Below are 20,488 nucleotides of genomic sequence, written 5' to 3' on the forward strand. Positions count from 1 at the left end.
TCACCACTCTCCATTGCCACTCACCTGCCCTCTCAGTTATGGTGGCAATGTCACCTCTATGCAATAACTGTGCACAGAATAATTGAGCTACACCTGAAGCCCTTTTTATACAATACAATCCAAAATTAAATTTTGCACTTTAGGATGCATTTCTGGAAACAACCTGGAGAGCAGCCTTATAACACTGCAGCAATCGGTGAGGTCTAATTCAGCATTGTCAGTGGGGGTTTAATATTGGTTACACTGAATACTGCCATCCCTCATCATATTGCATGTTGCTTTCATTTAGTTGAGAGGACTCTGGGCTGGTTAATTGTATTTCAATTAAAATTCTTGTCAAAATATATTAGTATACTAAATGTGTGTAATTCAAAATGGCTTTGTTTGTTGCTCACTTTTAACTGGAAGTGAAACATGTCATAGACTGTAAGAGGGAATCAAAGAGGATGGAAGATTTAAGAGACCAAACAAAATCCTAACACTTGGCTTCTTTCCTGTCACTAGGCTTTTACCATCATGGACCAGAACAGAGATGGATTCATTGATAAAGGGGACCTGAGAGACACATTTGCTGCTCTGGGTAAAAAAAAAAAATATATATTTATATATGTATATCTGAATAAAATTCACAGCTCGAGATCTTAAGAAGCTATTCTAGTTAAACCAAAGCCGGGTTAGTCAAAGATGATATGTCAAACTCAGTGAGCCAAAAGGAAAGACTGCCAAATTGATTTAAGATACTCCTCTTGTTTATGAGATTGGAACTTTCCTTTGTATACTGAAATAAAATCATCCTTTTAATGTCCCCCAAGACTTTCTGTGCACAATGCATAGGTCAATAGTGTGCTTGTCTACATGGGATCTTCTTCTGTTCTGCTCTATCCAGAAATAATTAGCATTTAAAAATAGTATACAGGTATGGGACCTGTTATCCAGAATGCTTGGGACCTGGGGTTTTCTGGATAATGGAACTTTGTGTACTTTGGATCTTCATACCTTAAGTCTACTAGAAAATCATGTAAACATTAAATAAACCCAATAGGCTGGTTTTGCTTCCAATAGGGATTAATTATATCTTAGTTTGGATCAAGTACAAGATACTGTTTTATTATTAAAAGGAAATAAGTTTTAAAAATGTGGATTATTTGAATAAAATGGGGTTTATGGGAGATGGGTCTTTCCATTATATATGACACAATAGATATTGTAGTTATATTTATATGTAAGTTCTTCAAATGCATAGGTTACTGCTAATGAAACACAAATCTTAGTTATTTTCTTTTAATTTTAATACACAGGATGTGTAGGGTCATATTGATATCACTCCGTGAAGCAAAAATACTGACAGCTTATGATCATTTAGGGCAAACATTGTTTTGTTTGTATTATGTCTTTGAGGATTCCAACTCCAGGTCAAAGATTTTGAGCTCCCAGGAGCTGAGATATTGACATGACTATAAAAGTTGTGAATGTGACTTCATTTTAGGTCTGTAACACAATATCCGCATTTACTCCTTAATGTAAGACAAATCCTGCTGCTACAATTTTGGCTTATCACTATAGAGCAAAGATGTAAACAAGAATGTTATATTAATGGCCCTTTCAGGAGGAGCAAAGTAATTAACAGAGAATAAAATAAGAAAAATATTATCGCTATATTTTTTGACAGTGAAACATTGGCCTTTACAGTGGATTTATTCTGCGTTGAATAATTTTACAGCGAGACCAAATAACATACAGTGTCCTGTCACTGAGGAAACACTGACATTCCCATATTCATTGTTTAAGGCCAGAGCCACAAATGGCATAAAATATATTTCACAATGCAGCCCACATAAATTAGCCGCATTTTGAGCTAGGATCATACTAACAATATCCCTATACTGTTATTATAAAAGTTGCCCACACTATAGGTAATGTTATTGTGTGAGTCAGGGGCGTAACTACAGAGGAAGAGGACCCTGTGGCTGCAGGGGGGGCCCAGGAGGTATAGGGGGCACCATATATTGTCAACATATATTGGTAAAACAGGACATGGATATGCTGGGGGCCCTAAAATTAGTTTGCTGTTGTGCCCAGTAGTTATGGGCGAATTTATTCGCCAGGTGCAAATTCGCAGCGAATTTGCATGATTCGCCGCAGGCAAATAAATTCACGAAACGGCCGTGAAAATTTGCCATCACTGGTGCCCAGTAAAATCTAGTTACACCACTGGTGATAGTGGTTCAGAAGTCTCATTGGATGAAAAATTAGTAGACAAATACCCAAGATATCATATGTGAAGCCTCATTGAAATGACTCTTGAAACTGATTGTGAGCAACTTTTGACTGAAGATCCAGCAAGCGCCATAATGGTGGCACAGCTCCAAGATATATTTATGCCAGATAGTGGTCCTGAGTGCAGAAAAAGTACAGTTGGCTTGAATGATTATCCTGGAAGGCTTCCCAGCTTCAACTAACAGAAGTCTCTGTGTCTTTAGAGCACTCCATTGCTATTTTCCCTGCAAAAGTATGACAAAAGAGGCACCAAACAGACATTTTAATCAATAAAACCATGGCGACAAGGACATAGGATAAGGATATACTTCATTTGTAGCAGTACTTAATTTATTGGGCTGCTTGGAGAGAAATCACTCAGTAATTCAGGGCTTGGAAGATGGATAGAAAATGAAATAATATTGTCCAACAAGCCGTAAAAGTCATACACCAGCAAATGGCAGGCATCCATCCAATAGAAAGGTCTATAGCTCACATAACATCATAAACTTAGATGGTTGAATTACTATTTGAGTACAACATACATCTATAGGAGCTGACAACTTTCCTCCCATTAAGCAGTGTCTTGGAGAATTTGTTGATCTTTTTAGAATGTGTTAACTACATAAATTATATATTTGTATAGACCCTGGACATAGGAAGTGTGCCCCTTTTAATTAAAAAATCTAAATATGGGTCCGGAATATAGACTGAATTTTGATGCAGCAATGAAACAACCTGTCCTTGATGCAAGCAGTTATTGCCCCATAATTGTCACTTGAAAATACATTAGCATGTGCCTTCTTCTGTCAATAACTGGCATAGGGATTACATGTGGTGTTTTGCTTTCCTTTAGCTGGAAGTGACTTGTGCCAATTGTGACATCAGTTAAAATCAAAATATTTTGTGTGTTCTTACATTTTTTTATTTTGTTCTCGACAAGCCTAGGTTGTACCCACATAAACACTCAAACTGTACTAAAACCTTCATGCAAGATCAATGTCAAGGACAGCAGAAGAGTTCAATTCTATATATAACATAATGGAGGAAATACCCCAAAACATATCTAAAAATCAGCACCCTAAATGACTAATACAGACCAATAGAGAGTACTATAATCTGGATAATATTTATTGAATCAACTTGATAGTCAACACTATTATGTAGTGTATCTAAAATACTCTAACATTTGCTCCATGTATTTCATTAAGGGGTTTGTGACTTTGTCTCAGTCCTGGTTTGAGCATCACTGGCACAAGGACAGAAGCGTGAATACATTTTGGTGTAAGCAAGAAAGCTCCATATTGGGTTCAGACATCTCATGAAATAGGTGAACTCATAGTCATGTAAAAAAGAATAAAAGCTGAACAGGCTTGCTGCAGCTTTTGGTAAATGTGATTTAAAATGGGTAACTATAACTACCCAGCAAATCAATATAGTAAGCACTGTAATATGGTGTAGCTGTACATTAACTAAGTGAATGATTGTCTGTGCTTCCTTTTCAGGACGTATCAATGTGAAGAGTGAAGAGCTGGATGACATGGTCCAGGAGGCTCCAGGGCCAATAAACTTCACTATCTTCCTTACAATGTTTGGGGAAAAGTTAAAAGGTTTGACAAATATTAATTCTAAATCAATGCTTAGACAAAAACGGTCTCCATGTGCAATCATTACCCATAGGGGCATAATTGGCACAAGCAAAAGCAGTTACAGTCCTAAAACTATATATTCACATAAAATATGGGGGGCCAGCAGGGGGAACAACAATGTAACCTGAGCATAAACATGTATTTAATATACAGAGATATTGTATGTATGTATATCATTTGCAAAAATTAGAAAATTGCCAGTCCATAATTAATTGTGAAAGGACAGTGCAGAACCAGGCTGATCAGTTTTCTGCCTATTGCGTGGCAATACCTAAAAGCACAGTCATAAACAACAAGTACAATGTAGTGTCAGGTGTGAGCTATGCCAACTGGAACAAAAAGTAGAAGAATAGCTAAATTACTGGTCGCAGAACTGGTGAATTGCATGTCCTATTCAGCAAAGCACGATGAGTAACAACTTGGCCTAAAATGTTACCACCAAATGGTAGTAGGAATGAGTGTAAACCCAGCTGCTTTATGGGATTAATTTAAGGTGGTACACCTGTGTTGTGGTACTCTATAGCAGTGTGGGACTGGATTGGCGGGACACTGGGAAAAAACCTGGTGGCCCTGCTGATCCAGGACTGCTCCCTGGTTTTTGGGAGCACTCTACCCCCTACCCCCCAATCCCACTGCAAGGAAAAGGTAAATGGTATGGCGTGCACATGTGGGTGTGGATGGGAGGCTGCCAGTGAGTTCGAAGTGGAGGGAAGAGTTCATAATTTGGGTTGGGGTGGCCTGAGGTGGCAATCCCTTGTGAGCCCTGGAGACCCCAGTCCTACACTACAGTGATCAACCAGCAGAAGACATGGTATGTTGGAGACCAGGTAATTATATAAAAAAGACTTCACATAAAAACAGTACTTGAGGTTAGTAATTCATTTGTTGTCACTGTGTATACACTGTACAGCAGGTAGAACTTAATGAGGCGTCAGTTATATTCTGCAGACTCCCTGTAATGACAGTACAAATTGCAGAACTAATCCTCTCAGTAATAACAAAAGTATTGTATCACTAAAACCACTTTTCTTGTTTATTTTATGTGAGCTTGGTTACTATTTCTAGAAACCCATTCCTGGTTTGAAAGGCAGAAATGAAAACGGTTTAGCTTTATATAGCCCCATATATTCTGTTCCTAAGATATCTGATTACAGTATCCTTGTTCATTTATAAAATAAGAGCTAATTCTGCTGCACTCTAAAGCCGGAGAGTAATAAATCATAACAGCAATGTAGTGTTAGGCAATTGCCTACATAGCAGTAGTGATATAGTGAATAAGTTTGACATCCTTATATTATACACATTAACATGAGACTAAACTAACCCAGATTGGCTGGAAATAGTGGATCTAGTGGACAACAGAAGTCAAAATAGCAGAATTGATGCAAATTAGCAATACCAACACTACTGTAAATTAGTATCTAATAATAGGGGCAGTGAAAGTAAGAGGAGAAAAGTATACTCACAGTTCACCCCAGTCCACGGTTTCATAAGCAAATAGCAATAGACAAAAATTGTCTTTTTCTCCAAAATGTAACAAAAATATAGTTGGGCTTTTTTTTTCTTTTCTTTCTTTCTTTTATTACATGTACATCCACTGGCTTAGTTAATTTTCGTTAGTTTTTGTTAATTTTCTTGAATGGTATACAGTTTTTGATGGCATCATGCCATTGTATCGAATTCAACATATTTTCTTCATCTGCATAACATTTGCTGTCATCCTGATTTCATTTGTTTAATATGAAAATCAAATAAAATATTTTAAAGAAAAGTTCAAGCCATTTATTAGGACAAACAGGCAAAGGCCTAACACATTAGGCCTTCACCTGTATGTCCTAAGAAATGGTTTGAACTTTTAACTATATTTGTGTTACTTTTTGGAGAAAAAGACAATTTTTTTCTATTTTTGGAGAAAATTTTTTGGAGAAAAACTCACAATTTTTGTTTATGACAACAGAAGTCAAGTAATATGAAAATCACATTTGAGACCCTTCCAGCAGATCAACACTGATGCTGTTAATTCACTTAGAGGCCCATTTATTAAAGGGTTGTTCACATTTGAGTTAATTTTTAATATGATGTTAGAGAGTGATATTCTGAGACGGTTTGCAGTTGTTTTCATTTTTTATTATCTGTTTTTTGCATTATTAAGCTTTTTATTCAGCAGCTCTCCAGTTTGCACTAGCAACCATGCGCTGATTTGAGTGAGAGACTGGAATATGAATAGGAGAGAACCTGAATAGATAGACGAGTATAGAATAAATAACTATAAATTTGGAGTCTTACAGAGCATTTGTTTTTTTAGATGTTGGGATCAGTGACCCCCATTTGAAAGCTGGAAAGAGTTAGAAGAAGGCAGCAAATGATTAAATAAAACTATAAATAAAAGAAATAATGAAGACCAAGTGAAAAGTTGCTTAGAATTGGTCATTCTATAACATACTAAAAGTTAACTTAAGGTTACATTTTAGAGATATTCGAGCATTTTAAAACCACAATTAAACTCTATTGGGGTTATGTAAAAAAAATGCACTAAGTTTGTCAAGGGGCAGTAACCCATAGCAACCAATCAGCCGTAGCATTTACTGGGCACCTGTTTAAAAACAAACAAAAATCTTATTGGTTGCTATGGGTTACTGCTCCCGGGCAAACTTAGTGGGAGTCATTTATAAACTTCGTGCAAGGCAGATTGGTTCGCAAAGTGAATATATTTGCCCAGTGCATGGTTATATTTATAAAGCTGAATAAGTGCAGTGCAAACAGAATTGCGAATTTTTTTACAATACGAATGTCTATAAGAGCTTTTTAAATATGTCAAAGATCGCAAATTGCGAATATTTATGCGCACACTCTGCGACTGAATTACGCCACAACTTTGGTGGCGGAGAAAATAGTCACAAAACAGTTTCACAAAGTGCGAATTTAAGTTGCTGTCAACGCTATTTTCGCGCATAACAACCTCGCACATTTGGTGCGCTCGCGCTAATTCCCATCTCATTTGCGAAAATGTATTCACAATGAGAATTCGCAAAAAACAGAAAGACGGGCAGAGCAGTGCAATATATTAGCGTTCAGGAAAAAACATGGCCAATAAAACCATTTGCGAAAAAATATGCGCTGCACAAATTTTATAAATGACCCCCAGTGCCTTTTATTGCATATAGTGGTATTTCTCTAAAACCATGAATGCCATGAACTTTAATAAAAGATCAGAATATAAAAATTACGAACGGAAAAAGTGCTGCAAGATCGGGAAAATAATGAATATCTCTAAAATCTTTAAATTTTAGAGTTTTTTGGACAATTACATGTGAAAGAAAATCAGAAAGCCTTTTGAAAGTCTGAATGGTTAAAAAAAAGGTCCAACAGGATCAACACAGCTCCCATTGACTTCTATGGGACCTCGACTGCTTTTACCTGGAGAACTGTTTTATTAGAGTTTTTCGTGGGTTTTACAATTTAAATGAATCTCAATTTTTTTTAATAATAAAAAATAATACGATTCATGAAAAAAAGGAAACCTGAACCAAAGACACCAATTCACTTGGCACAAGTCAGTGGCAGGTACTTGGCGCAAACTGGTGGTAGTTCCAGGCTTCCCCATACTTTATGGGGCAAATTTACTTAAGGTCGAATATCGAGGGTTAATTAACCCTCGATATTCACCTGCAGAATTGAAATCCTTCGACTTCAAATATCGAACGAAAAATCCTTCGATCGAACGATTAAATCCTTCGAATCGTTCAATTCGAAGGATTTTAATCCATCGATCGAACGATTTTTCGTCAACCTAAAAAAGATAGCCAAGCCTATGGGGACCTTCCCCGTAGGCTATCATTGACTTCGGTAGCTTTTAGGTGGCGAACTAGGGGGTCGAAGTTTTTTTTAAAGAGACAGTACTTCGACTATCGAATGGTCGAATAGTTGAACGATTTTTAGTTCGAATTGTTCGAGTCGAAGTCGAAGGTCGAAGTAGCCCATTCGATGGTCGAAGTAGCCAAAAAAACCATTCGAAATTGGAAGTTTTTTTTCCCTCTATTCCTTCACTCGAGCTAAGTAAATGGGCCCCTATGTGTGCACTTGCACATAATTCTTTAGAATAGACAGAGTGGTTGCATTTCAACTGGCTGCAAATTTCGAATATAATGTATGGGCACAAGTACCTTTGCATCGCTTCCCATTCAGTTTTGCATTCATTGTAGCTCTGTGCAATTAAATAATGTCTTAGAAACGGCAGATAATTGGTACACAATGTTTTTTTATTACTGTAATTATTTTTAAGAACAAATGGCACTGATTTATATAAAAGCTCTGCCAGAGTCCTTAAATAAAGCAAAACTATGGCAGGTAATGACTATTTACAAAAATTACACTCGGTATGGAATTATCATTTACTGTGAAAAAAAAAAGATGTGAAATAGCAACCGAGGGTTTCAAGGCATTTATGGAAGATGCTCTGTCTTTATATAATATCTGCCAGCTGGATATTTATTTTTATTGCGTGTTAAAAACATGCATTCGCAGCTAGTATAGAAATGAAATAAGATTCACATCAATGGAGCCACTTTATTTACCAAGTAATCAATACAGAATGGGTTACGCAAGGCATTTTTTTCAGACACAGCCCAAAGAATTAACAAGAGAAGGATGTAGTCCACACAATGAGAAATGGTTCCATGCACAGCCCAGGCTTTGTGGAGTGCCCTGTGCTTGCCACTGGCAGTGAGATCGACAATAGAAAACTAAGTGTAAAGAGGTATTGATTGAATAGTGAAGATGCTCAGTGATCCTTAAAAGAAAGACAGAATACAATCTTTTTGCCCCTAAGTATGTTTTAGGATACTTTTATTTCCTTCATCGACAATCTACTCAAGTGAAACCCAAGTAATGCTCTTAAATATTAAGCAAGACAGAATATGCTATAATGGCCTAGATTCATGGAATGGCAGATCATTTGGCAGCACAGAAACACAGTTCATAGTAATAAAGGGCAAAATGAATTTGTTTAAATGCACGAATATTCATCTCTAAATGTTTTCGACATCACTATAGTTTATGGCCATTTCTTTATTGTTGCTTTTACAGTATGTCAGGGCGTGTTGAAGACTAGGGCATCTCAATGGGTTAGTCTGGTTAGTTTAAAGGAACAGTTTAGCTGACAATGAAATGACAGTTTCAATGCCAATTGCGACCATCCAATGCTGGACTTCTGGAAGTTGTGTTTTAGAAACAGCCAGGGACAGAACTAGAGGTCGCCAGAAGAAACATGTGCCTAGGGAGCATCAGTGGGGGTGCACTAGGCATGTACCTTTTCGTTGCTTACCCATAAGGGCAGATTTATGAAAGGACGAAGTGGCTAATGCTAGTGGCTAACGTCCGCTTCGCACCCATCGCTACACTTCGGCAGGCGCAAATGTGATCAGACTACACTAATTCACTAAAATGCGAAGTTTCGTCGTGGTTACCGAATGATGGCGACTTTTCGCTATCGTTGCTTCTGCAATGTGAGCATTTAAAAGTGAAGATGCGCTAGAGTTAATTTCTGCCAAGCGAAGCTTCGCTAAGGATCTTGCTCTCAGGTCAATTTGCATTGGGCGGTAAATTTAAAGTTGTATGGACGTCTTTATATTAAATGTTGGTGCATATACTTCGAAATTCCACTTTTTAAAACGCATAAGGGGGCGAAAGCAACGATGGTGAAAGAGGTAAAGTTCAGTAAAATCCGCACTTTAGTGAATTTGCGGAGTAACGTCCGGTCGACAGAGCGAAAAGTTGCCTGGCGATATAGTGTGAATTACTGCTAGCGCCAGTCTCTTTCGCTAGCAAATTGGTGCCTGCGCCTGTTAGTAAATCGTCGACGTCCATGCATGCGGTACTGCTAACGAATTGTCGCTAACGTTAGCCACTTCGCCCTTTGGTAAATCTGCCCCTGTTGGTGGAAGACTTGGGTTCTGGGAACGTACATGTTAATCTAGGTTTGTGCCAGTCTCAAGGAAAATTACTTTGACAAGGGAGATCATTACTGGACTTTTTTAATAAACAAACGCATCAAACCCAGTGATGGAAGCTACAAAACAATAAATCTTAAATGTTGTGTGTAAAGCATTCCCCATAAACTTGATTTTATCCACAAAAGTCGGTAATAATGCAAAATCTTAGCGATTTCAGCAGTGATGGCTCCTCAGTGGTCAGTGTAGTTCCTTCTGGCCTATAATTGTCATCTCCATTCTTTCCACTTGTGTCTGATCAATTGATGCTGTAGCCTGTCCGAAATGAGATTAACAGCACAGAAGAATGCACTTACACCCACTGTACTTAGCATGCGGAGCCCTTGAACAGTCCCAGAAGTATGTCTTACGTCGCATGATAGGATCCCAGACTGTAGCTTTCACTCTTCAGCTCTTATTCTGATATGAGCACTGGTGTGTAATTTTAGACTAGCTGCAATTTCTATAATATCAGACATCATGTTACAATGTCATTTTCAGATAATAATATTGGCAGTGCCTTTGACATTCCCATCATGAGAAGCATTTTACAGTATCATTCCTTTGAAGTGTTACTGGTTTATTTTCTTCATGCCATGGGATATTTTTAGCTTCAGAGGAATACTTTGAGGCTCTAGGGCAAAGAAGCTGATAATTTACTAGCCACAAAAAAAAGTAAAGCCTGTATTATTTAGAGAATTGTGGACAGTAATTTATGGGTAGTATCATTTTCTGGAGAGATGGTATGACTCTAATTTTAAATCCCTAAATCTGAATCCAAAATTCTCATGTCAGCTATATTTCTGATAAAGTTGATAAAATAAAAATCAGAAAGTGTCTCGGTTGAGGAGCAGAACTATAGAGGAAGCAGACCCTGCAACTACTGGGGGGCCAGAAGGAATAAGGGCAGTAACGTAACTATCCAGGTATGCAGCCAGCCTCCAGAAGCGCAGTGTGCACACAAACCATCAGTGGGCTCCAATGGGGTGCAGGCCTAATGCAATCTTCCCACCCTGCACCCCGAGAGTGCCGCCACTGAATAGGGCCCAGTAGTAAGCAGTAGCATATGATATGTTTATCAAATATGTCTTATTCCCTAAAATAAGGGGGGGACATTCCATAATCTGGAGCTTTCTGAAAAATGGATTTCCAGATAATGGATCCGATACTTGTATACCATACCATACCTGGATGCCAATGGATGTAACAGATCTACCATGTTCTATTACCCCTATTCAAAATTGGAAGAGGATTGTGCAGCAGAAGGTTACTTAGTAGCTCCTTTAACTGCTTGTAGGGACACCACTAATTTTATGCCTTTCAGACAACTTGGAATTCAACATGTTCAAGTTACCTTGAGATGTTCTGTGGTCTAATTTGGAGAGAATGCAGTTTGTAGAAACAAGGTGTCATCATATAAATACATGTAGTATGCTATGTCTTCCTGGTTCTACAGATGTGCCAAGCTTCCCATTTCTGTTCTTATTAACTAAGACTATTTAAAAGATGAGTTCTTACCAGGCCCGGATTTGTGAGCAGGCCACAGAGGCCTTGGCCTAGGGTGGCAAAACTCAGGGGCAGCAAAGATGGCCACATCTGCAATGGGGACTGGGCCAGAGATTTTGACAGTTCTTTGAATTTTTAGCAAACCCAGTACTCAGTGCTGGAGATTGGGAGAATATCACTGGAAGAGCAATGGAGAGTAGGTAGTGGAGACACAAGCAGATGGTGGCGGTGCAAGAAAGGGGGTGTTGGGTTATGGTCTGGGTGTGTGAAAGGGTACATCAGCTTTAAATCCAGCTAGGTTCTTTCTCAGTAGGATGTCCCATGTTAACATATTTCTATTCATATGAGTTTAATTCTCATTTGTACCTTTGAAATGTGCTGCTGAAATGAACTGCTTGTTTGTATTCTTGGCACATACACCAACAGCTGCAATGTAATGGACCAGTTCTACATGAAAGGCTGTTATCTGGTTCCTATCTTCACTAAACTTTCATTAATGTGCTTCATTTCAGTCACACTTGAAAGACCCCAAATCCATAAACAGGGGACTTGATGAAATTAAATATTAGGGGTTTATTCAGTGATGCTTAAAGGGGTTCTGAGCACTGTTGCCCAACCATACTTCAATTTTGTTGGACCAGAATACTCCTATTGAGAAGTTGAAGTCAGCAAATCACAGTTGGATTCTTAAATCTCACCAAAGCTTTTCTTCAGGGACCCAATGAATGGAGTAGAATTCTCTAATGTTCCTGATCCATGTAAATCTGGTTCTTTGTTTCTGCAATTGGAGCAGATTTATATGGATCAGGAGCAATATGCCAATAACACAGAGATGACCAATGCTTGTAATGAGAATTCCCATTGGTGAATATTCTTGCATATAATTACATTTCTGCTATCTATTTGGCATGCTGGTGCAATGGGACAGATTTAAAGAATCTTTAGAACCCCTTTACATCTGCAGGCCTGGCAGTATACAGAATACAGAACCACACAATGTTCAAATTCAATGTATTTATGTAGAACTTTGCAGTACCAAAAGGCTAGATTTATCAGATCCATCAACATATTGTTCTGGTTTATCCCTCCTTAAATAAATGCTTTTTGTAGTACAGGTATGGGACCTGTTATCCAGAATGCTAGGGGTTTCTACTAGAAAATCATGTAAACATTAATTAAACCCAATAGGCTGGTTTTGTTTCCAGTAAGGATTAATTATATCTTTGTTGGAATCAAGTACAAGGTAATTATTACAGAGAAAAATTAAACAATTTTTGGAAATTTGCATTATTAATAAAATAATAAAATAAATAACATAAAGATATAAAATTGAATCCAAGGCGAGATAGCCTTTCTGCAAAACGGATCCCTTACCTGTAGTGTGTTCCTATAAAGATCCATACAGTAGCACAATGGTAACCATGGGCCGACCATTTACAGTAAAGGGAATGCGGCAACAACATTCTTTGTGCGCAGTCAAAGAACATCAATTGTGTGTTTTGAAAAGTGACATATCGATGATTGTGCTCTAATGAGCCTGTTTTACTCAATAATGCTTGACAGATTGTCCTCGTACCCTGCCAGTTTGTAGGTAATTAAAGGAGGTGAGGTGAGGTGGTGAAAAATGTAGAAAAGATAGGGAGAAGAATAACGGCAAGTCGTACGCTCAGGCACATAGACACAGAATTGCCTTTTATTTAAGAGATGAAGAGAATGAAGACAGATGTTTTATTACCTCTGATGTATGTATTCCAGGCACAGACCCAGAGGAGACTATCCTGAATGCTTTCAAGATTTTCGACCCTGATGGAAAAGGCAACATTAAAGCAGATTAGTAAGTTAATCATTATATATGTATAGTTCAATGTGCAGGGGTGTAACTACAGAGGAGGCAGACCCTGTGGCTGTAGTGCGACCAGGAGGCATAGGGACCCCACTAGGTCCTAATTTATATACAATTTCAATAAATATTGGTAAAACAAGTCAACCTCTAGACAGTTTGGGGGCCTGAAAAACAATTTACTCTGGGGCCCAGTAATGTCTTGTTACACCACTGTCAATGTCTTTAAGGCAGTCTTTAAGGTATCTTTTCCTTCTTTCATTTTTATTTCTTGTATTAAGTGCAGTGGTAGAGCATTATCCCCCTGCTCAAGAAAGCCTCCACGCATGTTGTGCCTGACTGTACCCATTGTATTGTATGTACCCATTGTATGTAGCATATAAAGGAATTGTAGAATGGGGAGCGAATGTTTCCTATTGTATTGAACAACTGCATTAAGGCTCACACTGATTTAACTGATCAGTTTAATGTTCCACTACGGTAGGTCTCATTTGCACCGAACACTTTTAGCAGGTCTAAGAATCAATTGAATCAGCTATAATTAAGATTGTCATTCATTTGCAGTTAGAAGGAAAATCCTGATATCACTTCATAGTGTGAAATATTTGCAGTAAATTAATATAAAACTGAACAAACATTGTTTAAAAAACATATATATATTTGGGAAATTTGAATCCTCCAGAATCTTATTTTAACTTCACTGCATAAAACAAGTACGCTTGTTACACTTAGAATTGATGGAGCATATGCTGAATCCAGGCCTGTACAAGTTATTTGTCTAGGGTCCCCCCATAAACCCAAACATGTAGTACCAACATTTTTGGCCACGGCCTTTGTTTGTGCTATACAAAAGATCTGCTATTAGGCTGGTTGGTTTTCCTAAGACACAAGGTTGAACTTGATGGATGTAGGGTTTTCTCAACTCCAGTTACTATGGTACATGTTCATCAATTTTTTTTATTGAAAAGCAGGGGCTCAACTATAGAAGGAAGACACCCCAGTGCTGCTGGGAGCCCACTGGGACTGAAAAGCAGCTGAACTATAGAAAATATCTTGTTTACAAAGTTAAGGGGCCCAATAATCTTGCAGTGGTCATACCACATGTAGGTGATGATAGCTCATATAATTCAGTAAATAGAACCCAATATAAATTTAAATAGTTCAGTTCATGAATGTGCTAATATGCCAGTCAATTCATTGGGGTTAGTGGAAGTTTTGTTAAGTTTAATTTTATCTTATTCATTAGGTGTCAGTGGAGTTTGCACTAAGCTTAAACCCTACCCACCTACCTGCCCCTGTCATGCAGCCAGTGTCGGACTGGCCCAGCGGGACACTGGGATAAAACTCGGTGGGCCCCGACCTTCATGGGCCCCAGCCGGGCCACACCCCCTCTACCGATATATTTTTTTCCGCGCTGGGGTGCAAAACCTGAATATTCGAATGAATCGAGTTTTCACTGAATTTTTTGGGTAAAATACAACTCGACCGTTAATAAGTAACCCTGTTAATGTAAGTAAATTATGCAATTTACGTAACTTCACACTACTTAGCCCCCCTCAAATTTTACCTGGCCTGGCCCCTCTTTTCCCATTTGATGCCCCCTTCAACCCTGGCTGAACCTTTTAAAACAAACTTATCTGCACTCACTGACTTGTTACTCTGCTGCAGTTGTAGTTGGGTACTATGAGCCTCTCACGGCCCATCTGCTGTGCAAACGTCCACCTGCAATGGAATACAAGCACACTAATAAAGGGGAATTACATCCCTTCCATTATACAAACTTTTAATGCAAGTTATGCTGTGCAAACAGTGTGTGGCATGTACAATGTTACATAAGACAACACTAAATAATTACCAAAATTGAAGGAAGTTGGCCCCAAAGTATATAAAAAAAATGTGTGCAACAGTGCCCCAAAACAGCACCTTTATATGTTATCTGTATGGCATTTTGTTACATTATACGCATTTGTGCATGTTATTATTTATTTTTCTCCAAACAGCATTAAGGAGATGCTTACTACACAAGCAGACCGCTTCACTCAGGAAGAGGTAAGGACAGTAGAGGAAACTATACTGGTGTCACTATTGCTCTGTAAGTTTGTTTGTTAACTATCCGCATGGTGTGAAGGGAAGTGGGGAGGGTTTGGGCGGGTGAGGTGGGCCTGGAGTGGAACTATTGGGGGATTATAAATTTATGGGCAAATACATTGCTGATGAGTTGTAATAATCTGGAGTTGGCTTGTATTTTACCAGTTACAGATATATGACAACCCTATAAGAAAGGGGGTGCCCCTACTAAGTGTTCATTGAAGAGTATGATATTGTCACAAGTGTATAAGCAGGTTTAGGCTTAATACATTGGTTTGAGAGTGTCTGTAAATGGCCACTGCACTATTCTGTACCGGGCTTTATTAACCCTAAGGCAGCAATATACAGTATCTTAAAAAGGATCAAACATATTGGGGAAATCTCAGAGGTTGACAAATACACAGAACAGTACTGACCAGCAACACCCGCACTTGGATTCCCCCTTTCAATTATAGGCTCGACCCGCTCCACTGATGACATCACTAAAAGGAGTGGGGCGCGGCAGGCACAAGCCTATAAAACAGGAAGCCAGAAGTTGCAAGCTGCCAGTCTATGGCTTGCAACCCCCAAGATGAGCAGTGAGATTGGCCCAAACCCACCTGACCCAGGTCCCGTGGGTATCGCACATCACTAGTGGTCAGACCCCCTCATCTTATCTGGTCTAGCCCCCGTACGACCCACAAGAGGAGCAATGAGGTCGGCCCTGAACCTGCCCGACCTGCACACATCTGTAGCTCCCTGCTCTTCTGGTTATCTGTCCTCATGGACAAATGCCGAATTATGCTTCAAGAATCATGCAGCTCATTAGGTCATATGCAACCAAATAGTCTGACCACAGGTTTAAGCATGGGGGGGGGGGGGGCATAGCTCAACATTTAAAGCACCTTTGTGTTACCCAGTCATTTTCTCCAGACTTTGATGTGTTCCATACATATGGTCATGGTCATCCCTGAAGGGGTCTCTTAAGAGCTTGAGTTTCCTTCCATTGTGATCTGAATGTTGGCCTACAAGCCAAGCAGTTTGAACCATGTTAGAAACAACATTATGTGACCAAGTCAAAGATCAGAATCCCATTACTTTGTCTTAGTAAAATCCACTGCTTATGTAACATTGTTTCTGAAGGTCTCTAGTAACTCTGGGCATGTATTTCATGTCAGAATGCTTCCCACGTTCTTATTTAAATTACTTTTGTTCTAATAAATTTGGTACATCGTAAAAATTGATTGCTTGCGCCATAAATCACTGCCAGATTTGGATTTCTTTGAACATTCTGATTAAGTATTTGCCAGTGTCACATGTGCATCCCACATTGCATTGTATTGCTTAAGAGACACATGAAAAGAAATATGAACATGACTTTAATGGCGGCTTCCAGTGTCAGCTTAGTCTTTGTTTCTCTTGCAGATCACCCAGATGTTTACCGCTTTCCCCCCAGATGTTGCTGGGAACCTAGATTATAAGAACCTATGCTATATCATCACCCACGGTGAGGAGAAAGACCAGGAGTAAAGATCTGAAGTTCTAACCGAAGGTTCAATAAAAGAAAACAACACAAAGAGGGGAACAAAATGTCAGCGTGTCATAAAGCTGCTGTGATGATCAAAGCAACTGAAATTGTTCTAACTTTATAAATATTAAAAAGAAATATTTGAAGCCGATGTTTGAAGTGTGTTCAGACATGAGTTTTCAGCAGAATGCTGCGTCTCTCTGTTCCACATACACAACCAATGTACTGTTGATTTCACAGAGAATCAAAGCAGACACATATATATTGTTGCATGTGGAATGTTCTTTGACGTGGGATGTTTGAGACGTCAGCTAATATGAGCCATGTCAGGTAAAACCAATCACTCAATATTTAAAACTGTCTCACTGCAACCCCATGCTATCTATAGAATGTAATGGAAAAGGTAATTACCCAGCAGCATTCTTATTGGTCAAATCTTTTTCGTCTACAGTGAAGTTTTTGCATCTATAATTATGTTTTTGGCAACTGCTATAGAAAACTAGGGGGCGCTGTGGGATGGCATTATAGTTGGGTTTACAGCCCCTTTAAAGTAGGCTGTCATTTTTAGACTACAATAGAGTAAATTGCTGGTGAGCAGAAGTAATGAAGGTAAAGGGTCTGCAAATCCTAGAATCCAAACATAATGTTTCAGGGACACTCACTTTAGTGGGACATTGGAACCATTGTGCAAGTGCATTATTGAAAGGTACAATTCATGATGTAATACACAAACCTACATACAACTGGACATTTGCAATTAAAACTTATAAAAAAGTCCATAATTCAATGTCCATAATCTGTGACTGGCAAATGCTCACTTAGGGGCAGATTCACAAAGTGCGAAGTGGCCGATGTTGGCGATAATTCGCCAGAAATCCCATCTGCAGGGACATCAGTAATTCACTAGCAGGCGTAGAGAACAATTCAATATCGAACAAGACCATCGTTCTCACCCTATTGCCAGGCGACTTTTCGCTCTGACATACAGTATTACTCTGCAAATTCACTAAAATGCAAATTTTTCTGAATGTTACCTCTTTCACCAGAGTTTACTTCGCCACCTTAGACCAGGCTACATTGTTCGGGGAGTATAGTTATATCATATATAGTATATGTATTATGACATGGGTACATGCCACATACCCCTGAAAATATAAACCCTGGCACCCTATAGGCTTGATATTTCTCTTCTTGATATCTATCTCTTCTTTAAGAAAGCAGTGGAGAAGTACTAAAGAGTTGCTATATTTCGGATCAGAGACTACTATCCCCCAATATTTCAAAATAACTTACTTGATGTCGGGAGCGCTCCATTGCAGAGTGCTCCACTTTGTAATGAAGATGGCAGTGGACTGGAGATAGAATTTAAAATAAAGTATGCCACAGACCTGGGTTCAATGCCCAAATATAGATTTGATCCTAACTACACTAATTGCTCTCTGCCCCAGTCTTTCGCCTGGACTTTGAGCCTCTTAACCCCTTTATGTACTGAGTATTGGACTGTCCCTGGCTGTCTCTGACTGTATTGCTGTTTCCACCTTGGTTCTGACTAGTGATGGGCAAATAAATTCGGCAGGTGCAAATTTGTGGCGAATTTCCACATTTCGCTGCCGGTGAATAAATTCAATAAACTGCGGTGAAAATTAGCAGTGTCTTGGTGTACGTCAAAATAGTCACTCGCGTCAGAATTGCCGCACGTCAAAACTATTCGGACGCCCATTGACCTTAATGCATTTGGCCAAAATAGGCGCTCGTATGAAAATTGTTGTGGACGTCAAAATTGACGTGCATCAAAATTATTTTGATGCCCATTGACTTCAATGCGTTTTCGCAAATTTTTCACCATTTCATGAATTTCGTGGGAAATTAGTACGTTTTTCGACAAAGCGAAACAGGACAAATTCACCTGACCCTGACACTTGATACACCTAGAATTTGTGTCTAATACTATAACAAGAGGAATAGGTTGCCCTTTATTATTCACCCCTATTTCCTTCTTATTAGTTTCACTCCTGTAAATTCTTTTTTCCTCTTCCATGATACTCATGAATTCCCCTTCCTCATTTTCCTTTCCTTCAAAAAATGAAAAATGTTGTGTAGTATAATGAGATTTCAATGTAAACTTGATGGTTAGTTGAACCCTTTTATTATTCTTCGTTATATCGCACCAACATATTCCACAGCACTAATTAAACTCACTATCCCAGCACTGCAAGGCAACATTACTACACAGTGAGCCACTGTGCTCTTTTCCAATATTTTGGTCAGGGCAAGCCATATTTGTTCTTGTAGCAGAATGTGATTACAGACTCCCTCTCCTGATTAGCCAAAACCAATAAAACCAAAACATGAGGGTCTCTCATTTGAAATTCAATTTGGGCTGATTTAGCATTTGAGTCAGGGCCTGATACTTGTTCTTGTACAGGTTCCTTTACTTATTGCATTACACATGATTTTTTTAAAGTGTAAAAGTTAAAGCACTGACCAGCACACTGTTGCATATCTCAATTCTCTTAAGTTCTTCAATTTATCTTTGTCCTTAGAAGTTCTAAAACATATTGCTTTTAGTGGTCTGGCTATTTAATCATGTATTTTCTTGCCTACTATCTTTAGCACCAACAATTAAAGATCCACACCATACAGGGAAAGACATGAGAATCTAAACACTATAAGGGCACTTTGCAGATGAGATGTATACAGGTGATATTGTTTATATTCTTGGTACATATAAGTCCCTCACCACCTCTGCAGGTTGCTCTTCCCATAGTCGTCCATAGTAGGCATCTTCTGCTACTGCCAACTGCTGTCCACTACACACAGAGGGACACAGACAAAGGAGTGTGCCCAGCTGCTACAGGATAATATTTGTTTTTAAAAGAAATCAGAGCCAAAGCATCTCCATGCATATTGTTTTCTTTAAGTTCTATTGTCTAACACTTAGATGAAAAGGGAAAATGTTAGGTGTTGACCAGTAAATGACACAAGGAAAACAAATAATTTATAGGACTGTAAAATGAAGCTTTACATCTTGATGGAAATATTGACAGAACTCTTGTCTTTGGAGGAAAAATAACTTTTTGGAAGGGTTTGATTTCTCACTTAGACTACAAGAGGGCCACATCAATAGCAATGTGCTCTTTAAGTAAAAGCTGCTGTATAATGAATGCTCAGTCTAAATGAATATGTACTGTGCTAGCACATGTGAGTCATTTAATGAAAGAACACAATCATTCCAATACAGACCAAATAATTGTGTTCACCTTTTGAAGTTTGTCTCTTATTATACAAAAATAACTCATACAGTGGATATAAAAAAAATGAATTTAGACTACATACAATGTATTATTCTACATTTCTTGCATGATTTGACTCACAAATAGGTTAAAGGTGGTAAAATTGGTCATAATGTTTGAGTGACTCGGAAATGAAATAGAATATATATTTATGAAAATGACCTCACACTCTTGTGAATGAAAATAATCATGTTTAATCATAACATAGTAGGTAGTGTTGCTATAATGTAATAATGCGTTTTTCACAAAGGAAAGGTTTGCAGATGGTGACGCTGGCAAAGACACCAAATCTTCTTTTAGTTTTGTTCGCTTCTAGTGATGGGCGAATTTATTCGCCAGACGGGAAATCACAGGGAATTCCC

The 20,488-nt window shown here is 38.5% G+C and overlaps 1 protein-coding gene across 3 annotated transcripts in view; it reads left to right on the forward strand.

The window, feature by feature from the left end:
- Positions 1–16,975, forward strand: part of myl10.L (myosin light chain 10 L homeolog) — a 64,199-nt gene extending 47,224 nt beyond the window's left edge. For all 3 annotated transcript variants that reach the window (XM_041581826.1, XM_041581827.1, XM_041581828.1), the window contains exons 3-7: positions 505–580; positions 3,762–3,866; positions 13,154–13,232; positions 15,239–15,287; positions 16,731–16,975. In XM_041581826.1, the coding sequence (XP_041437760.1) occupies positions 505–580; positions 3,762–3,866; positions 13,154–13,232; positions 15,239–15,287; positions 16,731–16,835 (414 nt within the window). In that variant the 3' untranslated portion in view covers positions 16,836–16,975. The remainder of the gene's footprint in view (positions 1–504; positions 581–3,761; positions 3,867–13,153; positions 13,233–15,238; positions 15,288–16,730) is intronic.
- The last annotated feature ends 3,513 nt before the right edge of the window (positions 16,976–20,488 follow it).

This window comes from Xenopus laevis, chromosome 2L, assembly GCF_017654675.1.
Source record: "Xenopus laevis strain J_2021 chromosome 2L, Xenopus_laevis_v10.1, whole genome shotgun sequence".
Taxonomy (NCBI): domain Eukaryota; kingdom Metazoa; phylum Chordata; class Amphibia; order Anura; family Pipidae; genus Xenopus; species Xenopus laevis.